The 9,929-nt window shown below is 36.9% G+C and overlaps 1 protein-coding gene across 1 annotated transcript; it reads right to left on the bottom strand.

The window, feature by feature from the left end:
• Nucleotides 1-3,765: 3,765 nt before the first annotated feature.
• LOC122085907 (2-methylpropanoate--CoA ligase CCL4-like) lies at nucleotides 3,766-5,622 on the bottom strand. Its single transcript, XM_042654517.1, has one exon. It carries the CDS (start codon nucleotides 5,549-5,551, stop codon nucleotides 3,908-3,910), a length of 1,644 nt encoding a protein of 547 aa, XP_042510451.1. The 5' UTR covers nucleotides 5,552-5,622; the 3' UTR covers nucleotides 3,766-3,907.
• Nucleotides 5,623-9,929: the final 4,307 nt, after the last annotated feature.

Below are 9,929 nucleotides of genomic sequence, written 5' to 3'. Positions count from 1 at the left end.
GTAAAGATTAATCACATAAAAATTTGGATCAATTTTTTCTATTGCCATGTTGAATGGATTCATACAGTAGGAGAGAGAGAGAGAGAGAGAGAGAGAGAGAGAGAGAGAGAGATATGGCAGGTGGAGGTTGTCCTAGGATTGTTTGGTTGGCAACCCTAGTGGTGATGGCCGGAATATTATTATTTTCCGGTGAGAAAGCAGTAGTGAGGGCACAGGGAGGATGTGGAGAAGAAGATTATGGGCTACTACTGACTGTATGCATGGACTACTCTGTTGTGCTGCTGTGAAGGATACCGATATCAAATGTGTGTGTGGTATGATCCCTCCCACTATGTTCAGAACCATTAGCAATTACAAGGTGGCCCATGTTGCTCAGTTATGCGGCAAACCCCTTCCTGATGGATTTAAATGTGTAGGTAATTAATACTATTATTTGTTAATCTTAAATTTTCAACGTAATTGATCTATATTATTAATCTCTAATGTTTTGTTTTTTTTTTTTTCTTCCAGGTTGGATAGATCTAAACCCAAGAAGTTTGAGAGAAGAGGAAGGAATTAATAAAGCCAAATCATGTGGCACTGTAATTAAAATAAGCTTAGTTACAATCAGATCACTCGCTCACGATTGGAGATCTTTCATCTTCTCTTATCTATCTATAAAATTAATTTATAATCTTTGTATGAGTTATGCGTTTTTACATCATCTAAATCCTAATTTTCGATCAATAAGTGATTAATTTGAACCCATATGATGTAAATCAATTTTGGATTCATATTAATCCTCGATATGTGGTGACAAAATCCTCAAACTGAGCATTAATTATATGGATTATATAGGATATTAATCTAATATCCCACTCCATATTTTGAACATAATCTTCTCCTTTAACAATATTTTCAATAATTTTAAGGGGATTAATGAATCTCCAAACTTAGCTTAATCTCTTGAATAAACTAGCTATTTGTTGAATTATGTTAAGAAATCAATCTTGAAATGTAAATTGAATCCAACCAAATAAGAACTTAGTCTATCAGTGATACAGAAAGATAACAGAGAAGGCTTCATATGTGATGTTCTCTCTTCTCACATTATGAAAAGGTAAAAGCTTAAGAAAAAAGAAGAAAAAGGATTCTCATAAATTAGTCACAAATACAGATTATACGAAAGATAGCCTTAGTCACATATATCAATCTTATGAGTAATTTAAACGAATATGTTTCTTTTTATTTTATTTTATATGCTTAGATAAAGGAAAAGTAAAACTTCTTTTGTTTTTAGGATTGAGGTCAACCAACCCTAACCCCACCCGCGAAATCAAGTATTGGTCATCATGAAATCAATACAATACTTATACATATCAGCATGGATAATACAGTTTCGGCCCTATTTATAATAATAAATAAATAAATTATAAAAAAAAATTAAAAAAAAAGCCCTCGGGTTGTTTGATTGTTTTGATCTTTCGTAAGCTTTTTGGTTGGTAGGCCCAGCCTTTCGGCTTTCTATTTTCTTTTGGATCCCTATCAGTTCAACCCGGCCGTTTTGTTTTTGGTTTCAAAAGTACATAAGAAAGTTTGAAATAAGTTGAGAAAAGCTAACAAAGATATTAATTTATATAATTATAGACTTAACATCTACGATGAGGATTCATACATCATCATACGAGAACCATCTGATTGGAATTTATCATCACATTCTAAGAGCAATTCAAAAGTGAAGATGCCAAGTGGCAATACATCCATGCCCACCCCCCATTTCAAAGTTAATTTATAACTTAATTTATCTATATTAATTTTCAATATTTTTTTGTTTCTGTTTCAGGTTAGAAAGGTGTCTAAAGGCAAGAAGTGAGGAGAAGGAGAGGAATTAATAAGGTTATAATATATATATATATATATATATAGATTCAGTTCTGATATTATTGTATGGATTACTGTCACTTACCATTGTGGATCTTCATCTTTCCCTACCCATAATTATTTCTCTGACAAATTAAGTTATCTGATATGGATAGTGAAAATAATAAATTCATATCATAAGTACGTAGCCTGATTTGGAGACTTATAGGTATTTGGACACCCTTTCTTTTATAGCTAACTTTTATATAAGGATGAGTTTTACCCTAGTTCTTATCATTATTTGTTATTTTTTATGCTCTTCTCGAATTCATTTTAATCCTCGATATGTGCTTTGGTAGGGGATGGGTTTTGGGGTTTCATTTCAGTGGCGGTGTCTAAAGGGGCCACAAGCATTCTTTTCCTCTTTAAATTAAGATAGTCAACCAAGCATGGTGTATAAGGGCCCATATGAAGAATAATACCTATGGGTTGTGCCAATCGTAGGCTTGTATAACTAACTTACGGGAGAAGACGATTCCCTAAGGCTCCGTTTGGTTGCTAGGGGATTAAAAAGAAGAGAAGTGAGACTTTCAAAATTAAATAGAAATTTTTGTAATCATTATCCTATGTGACTATATCACTAACTTCAAATTATTCATATTTGGTTATAAATTTCATTTTATTTTCCATCAAAAATCTTTTACTATAAAAAGTAAAATAAAAATTACTGAAAAATGTATCATTTCATAGTATGATAAAAAATTAATGTAATTTATACAATCAAATGAGATTACGATTATAAGAGTTTCTGTTTTAAGGTTTGAAAATTTCACTTTTTTTCCCTTTAAATTTTCCTCACTGTCAAACATAAGCAGCACGCCTTTGTATCAGGGGGGATAATAGGAGCCCACTTGGACAGGCATGATACCTTTAATAGCTATTTCCTTTTGTGGGCCCAACTGAAGCATGATAACATAGCTTAGTGAATATTTTCCTAGAAATTTCCTACGTCCACAGTAGTACCTTTCCCCCGGTGATACTATTGACAGAAAGAAGTGTGGATTTCCTACTACAAGAATACAGAGTTGCGATCCAATCAAGGTAACGGTGATAGGGTGCTCTCTCTTTCTTTCCGAATCATTGTTCTAAAACTTGTATTGAATCTATTAATATCAGTTGAATTGAATTAGTATCGGCCTTGAGTCTTGATTAATTGCCCGATCCTAACCGATCCAATCCCAATACAAGCTACAATCCAAAAACATAATATAAGAATTTGATTTTTATTATTAAAAAAACAAAAAAAAAGAGTAAATTTGTTTGATATGATCCAATCCAGACTTACCCATATTGATATTAACCTTGATCAATACCGAGTTTTAGAACCATAGTCCAACTAGGTCAAATTTTCACTTTAATATTCAAGCCCAACTAGGTCAGGTTGGATGATACTTTGATTTACTTAATTGGCTATTTTTTTTTTTCAGTCACTCTACACTATGGTTATCCAAAAACCAAACTTAAGATTGAGTTTCTCTTTACCCACGGTGAAAGTATTTTTTAATTTTTTTTTTCTACTATTGGATCAGACTCCTAGGGACACAGCTTCATATAATTAGGGCCTACATTTTGAAAGAAAACTTTCTCCATTTAAAAAAGGCAATCCAAAGAAAATGGAATCATAAATTCGAGATGCCTATAGAGACACATAGGCCAATTAGCTATTAGAACTATGCACACGTTCTTGTTGAAAGTGAAAGTAGTTTTTGTTGGGTTTTTATGTCTTGTATTATAAAGTAGTCTACATAGGTAATATTTGGGTCAATTTAAGAATAAATGTAATTGTGCTCGGATTAGGGTTTTTTTAGGGTTTCTTCCTTGTATTTGTGCATTCTTCTAAGCTACTTTAGATGTAGATTCAAGATCTTAGCAAAAACAAATTTTGAGTGAGATTAATGATCTTAAGTGTGTTTCAAAGTTACACTCTTTATCATTCATTACATATTACAACATCATTAATTAGTTCAATCATCAACCAACAAAGCCACAATCCAAACTTAATATAGCCCTATATTCTACTAACTGGAGAAGAACCCAAAGCCTTGGCCATATCTCTAAGCACAAATTTCTGAATCTTCCCAGTAGATGTCTTTGGGAGCTCATCTATGAATACAACAGTTTTTGGTACCATGTAGTGTGGCAACCTTGCTCTACAGAACTCCATAATGTCCTTCTCTGATGGCTTATTCAATTCCAATGGCTTCAAGCTCACAAAAGCACAAGGGGTCTCACCCCAGAACTCATGCGGTCGAGCCACCACGGCCGCTTCATGAACCGCCGGGTTCGAGTATAATACCGATTCAACCTCCACACTGCTCACATTCTCCCCACCACTTATTATTACATCCTTCAATCGGTCCTTGATCTGGAGGTACCCATCTGGGTGTATCACACCCATGTCACCCGTATGGAACCAACCCCCTTTCATTGACTCGGTTGTTGCACCCGGGTTTTTGAAGTAACCCAGTGTGATACTCCCACCTCGGAGAACGATTTCACCGATTGATGACCCATCACGATTCACACTCAACCCGGACTCAGTATCAATTATATCCACATCTGCCATCCCGGCGGTCCTCACCCCTTGTCTTGCCTTCAACCTCGCCCGGTCTAGTAACGAAAGCTTATCCCACGCGGGTTTCCACGCGCATGTGATCACCGACCCGGCCGTCTCAGTCATCCCGAACCCGTGAGTAATTACGAAACCCAACGATTCCATCCTGGATAGAATAGCTGCCGGTGGGGGTGACCCGCCTGTATTAATCTGGACCCGGTTTGGAAGCGGTTCATTGTTCGGTTCATTTGCTAGCATATTGAGAACAACCGGTGCACAGCACATGTGGGTGATGCGGTGGCGGCGAATTGCACCGTAGATCGTCGCGGCATCGAATTTCCGTAGGCAGACGTTGGTTGCACCAACCGCAGCCAATGCCCAAGTGAAGCTCCAACCGTTCCCATGGAACATGGGTAGGGTCCACAGGTAGACGGGTCGTTTCGGTACAGACCAGTCGATCAAGGTATCAAGGGCCATGATGAACAACCCTCGGTGACTATGAACCACTCCTTTAGGAGCAGAAGTGGTGCCGGAGGTGTAATTCAGAACCATCGGGTCCCACTCACTCTCGGGTCGGATCCACTTAAAGCCCGGGTCACCTTTCAGGATCAGGCTCTCATAAGTGTCACCGGCGGGTGATGAGGTATCCTCGTCGTCGTTGATGAAGTAGAGTGAAGGTGGTGAGGTGTTAGGTGGGAATAAGGAAATGGCTTCCATGATGAGGGAACGAGATGGTGAGTCAACGAAGATGAGTTTTGATTCGCTGTGACGGAGAAGGATGGAGATGGCGTGAGCGTCGAGACGGGTGTTGATGGTGTTGAGGATGGCACCAGACATGGGGACGGCGAAATGGAGCTCATACATGGCGGGGACATTTGGAGAGAAGACAGAGATGACTTGTTTTCTTTGGATGCCAAGAGAAGAGAGGGAGGAGGCAAGTTGTAAGCAGCGGCGGTAGGTTTGGGACCATGTGTAGGTGGTGGTGGTGGTGTCGTAAATGATGGAGGTGCTGTCGCCGTAGACGGTGGCTGCTCGTTCAAGGAACCCTAGTGGTGTTAGAGGAGAAGAGTTTGCAGGGCTTGGCTTCATCAGATCCATTGCCAATCAATCTCTCTCTCTCTCTCTCTCTCTCTCTCTCTCTCTCTAGATTTGGTGGGTGAGACTGAAAGAAGAAGACAGATATCAAAGCTAATTAAAGCCAGCACGGAACCTGTTCTCCATCCGGCTGTAGCCACCAACCTCATCCCACAGGACCCACACCATCCATGGGGTGTGGCTGCACATACGTGCACGCTTCCATACATTGAAAGTTGGGGTAGGGATGTCAAATTATGTCCAAACTGATGAAATTGAGACGAATCAAACCAAAACCGATATGAGTTTATTGGATCGGGTTGAAGAGCCACGTTCCCAATTAGAAAACATTTTCTTCTTTTGTTTTTGAGGAATCCAAATAAAGAACTCAAGGTTTCCTAAAACATCATTTTTTTTTTTTTAATGTGTAACCCAAATAAAGAACCCTTCACTAGTGTGGAGACCAATGGGAGTACCAATAGAAACAACAACATAAGTGAAATTTTTACTTTTCATGAGAGATGGAGCAATCATTTCACCTCATTATACCTGCATTGGGGCCATGCTGTCTTAGATATGGAATTTATAATCCACTTAAATAGACCCAGCGAGGATAAATGGCAATACAAGAGAATCGATGCAATCACAAAAAATAGACTGTTGGGGACAAAGAAAAAGTGTGTATCAAATAAAAACCTTTTCTTTGAATTATTGATGGGAGAGGGATTCTGCAAGGTGGCATGACCCTTATGCGAACATGGGGCCAATGAGAATAATGACAAAAATAAAATAGGGTGGGATGCTTTTTTTTAAACTTCTTTTTCCCATTATTGAAAGAAAACTATATTTTTTCTTTAACATAAAGCGTTTCCTCCACTGAATACATTAAACTTTTATTTTTTCTTTTTTATATTTTAAACATTAAGATTGGCATGAATCACGTGTGAATTCATACTAACATGTATTCATGATTGTGATAAGATTTTCCTGTCCAGGAGTGACACTACACCATAGATTTAAGGACATAACCACCACTACTTTTCAGGGGGGCACTGAACACCATGTCTATGCGCAGGATTGCTCTAGGACAGAAAACATATGCTTAATAACGATAAAATTCTCTGTCTGTTAAAATAATCAGACTTGGAGATTTGCTAATTCTGATTTGAATTCAACCGATTTCAATTCGGTTTATTTAAATATTGGGATCATTAGTAGAGAATTTGGTTTAAAAAAAAAAAAAAAATCTAATCCGAGATCTTATGGTACGGTTTTATATCTCTCCACAGTTATTCCAGTGGGGTTGAAATCGTTTACAATTCCGATCTCGTACAATTCCGTGCAATACCACCTTCAGGCGGTGACACGTGTATTGATACCAATACAATGGCCCAGATCTAGTACAACTAATAAAACATTAAATCAGTGAAAATGCATTTAAATTAGATCTAGGCCATTGTATTGGTATCAATACATGTGTCACCGTCTGAAGGTGGTATTGCACGGAATTGTACGAGATCGGAATTGCAGACGATTTTTTTCCATTCCAGTGTTTTGGGCAGTGGTTCTTGGGAAACGATCCCCTCTAACACTGACGACCCTCCAATAACTCATCAAACGGTTGGGTGGTGTTGGACAAACATCCTTAGGTATTGATAGGTTTTGGGACTTGGGATGCATGTGCAAGTCTACCCCGTGGATGAATGATGATTAAAAGAGAATTGGACATCCAAGTAATTAGAGAGAAGCCGAATCTGTGGTTCTCAAACCTCTACAACTTATGTGTGCACTCCCATTGGTCCAACGATGATAAATGATTTTGACTGATTTTTATAACTTTTTTTTTGTTGGTCTATTAAAAAATAGAGGAAAAAAAAGCTCTCTAGCCATGTAATTCTACGTCAACATGGGGACCAATAAGCTACACATGGGCTAAATAGGGTTGAATTTCTTTGGTTTTATGGGGGGAGGGCATCATTTCGTCATCCTTTGTGTTTGGGCATTCGGTTTGAATCCTTCAAAGTAATATGGTATCAGCCTAATCGATCCATTTTCTATTAGACATGGCAGCTGCCATTCCTCTTGCCGCGCCGGCTACCATTACGGTTACATCTCCTTATTTACGGTATAGGTGCATGTATTAGAAAATGAAATAATAGTATGAAGACAAAGGAAATGAAGTACAGAAAAGAAGGAAGAGGTGGAAGGATAAGGATGATAAGAATTTATACACTAATTGAACAATCGTTCCAAATTTTAAAGAAAGTTCCTCAAAGAATTAATCTTTGAACCATAAGTCCATCTCTACCCCATGAGAATGATTCCTTTTCAGGGATTGTGGTTGGATGTTTCATGTAAGCGTAGGCTACATTCTCGGATAGAAAATATTCTTCTTATAAAAATTCACACTTCCCTTTAAATGCTTTCAACCACATCTTATTTTATGATCACATGGACTAATCATTTGACAATTTTAGTGTAGGTAGATTATAGTTTCCGCTGTTGTGGTTTAAAGTTATTTCTCTATTAACTTTTGAACTTAGCTTTATCTTTTATTGTTTTCTATACATTATAAGGAAAATAAGGATTTAGGGGGGAAAAAAAAAGACAGAAAAGTGATCGCGCCATACATTGCGACAAGCCATACCTAGAGATAAGGGTGTTAATTGGTTCGGTTTCGATGTATACAGTGCAGTTATGTTTAGTTCACATTTATTTAGCTGAAACCAAAACAACACCATTTATTAAATGGTTGCACTTTCTGAAACCGCAACCATTCAGTAAATGGTTTGGTTCCACAATTTTAAACGTTGTCAATTTTATGGTTTTAAACGGTTTTGGTTGTGGTTTATTCCATATGATTTTTAAATGAGTAGTAATCAGTTTGCTAGTTTATTCACATGCTTACTAAAATTTGCTTTTGTTGATAAACGCTTCAATCTTGTATCAAATTAAATGAGGCATTGAACAAACAAGGATTTAACTACATAACTATATAATAGAAGTAAATTATTGAATAGACTGATGGACAACCTCTATGGTCCCTAATTCTTCCCTAAATTAAATCATTCTGTTTTGTTAAAACAATCAAATATTTAATCGTTACAAGGGTTAATTGGATCGATTTTGACGGTTTAAATGGTTCGGTTTTAACCAATAGGTTAAACAGTTAAAACCGACTCGACTTATTTAACTAATTGGTCTTAAACTTGAAACCAGAACCGAACCATATACTAAATGGTTTTGCGATTTCGATGTAACCGACTCGGTTCGATGTTGGTTGGTAAATGGTTTCGGTTTCAAATTCACGTCCTTACCTAGAGATGTAAATGGTGTGATGAAGCGTATATATTAGTATCTAGATTCATAGATATTCGACGGACATTTCAATTGAGTATTCAAATTCATATCTGTGAAGAAGTTAGATATTTGAATTTGAAGATGATAATATTTTATTAAAATAAATACAAAATAATGCACAATTATTTTTACCTGATGAAAATATGAATGTATAATTATATAATACATACAAAACCTATGCTCTAGAGCACATATTATAAGAACATACATACATCATAGTCGAATCGATTTCCAATTCATTATCATCCAGACATGAAAAATTAAAAGAGGTCAAATCCAATAAATGACTATCCACATAAATGGTTATACATTGGAGTCAAATCTAGATTTCTGACTATCCATTTACATCAATACCTGAATCCATATGCGATTATCATTTGGATATAAGAAAATATCCAAATAAATGGATGAAAATTCAGATCAAAGAAGGATTTTCAACCACCCATTTTATCCCTAAACACAACATTCCAATCTATGATAGCTAGTAAATGAGAAGTGTTAAGGAAGTTTGAAATTCACTTAGAAAAAGCTAACATGGATATTTACACACATGCACATGGACTACATTAAATACTGTTAGATGGGCATAAATGCCCATTTGAAATAACCAAAAAAAGCTCTATCTCTATAAAATGAAGTCGATAGGAGGAATCTCCCATGCATGAATCCCTTCCACATATTTATATAATAGATTTGAAATCTACAACGAGGATTTATATGGTCGATTGGATATGCCTTTGCTTGTCCAAGCCTTAAAACCAACGCTTGTACTCAGGGTTCCATTAGATGCCCAATCCCCTTCCGCCATAGTGGTGGGCCCACCTTAGCAAAACAATACATAGAGGTACCAATTCATGGCCATATGGGGCCACATTTCTTTTTTTTTTTTTTTTTGGTGAAAAACCAAATTCCGTCTTTGACCATTGTAAAGATATCATGCAATTCTGCCTTCAAGAAAACGTCAAGACTTGACTGTTGAGACTGGTACGTCAAGGGAGGGGGGGGGGGGCAGAGAGAGAGAGATGGCAGGTTCTTCTTCTTC

Source organism: Macadamia integrifolia, chromosome 8 (assembly GCF_013358625.1).
Source record: "Macadamia integrifolia cultivar HAES 741 chromosome 8, SCU_Mint_v3, whole genome shotgun sequence".
Taxonomy (NCBI): Eukaryota; Viridiplantae; Streptophyta; class Magnoliopsida; order Proteales; family Proteaceae; genus Macadamia; species Macadamia integrifolia.
Note: the sequence above shows the minus strand (reverse complement) of the source record. Positions and strands in the feature narration are given on the sequence as shown.

Excerpts from the sequence above, each read along its gene's own strand:
- LOC122085907 (XM_042654517.1), bottom strand. The coding sequence starts at position 5,551 with ATGGATCTGATGAAGCCAAGCCCTGCAAACTCTTCTCCTCTAACACCA.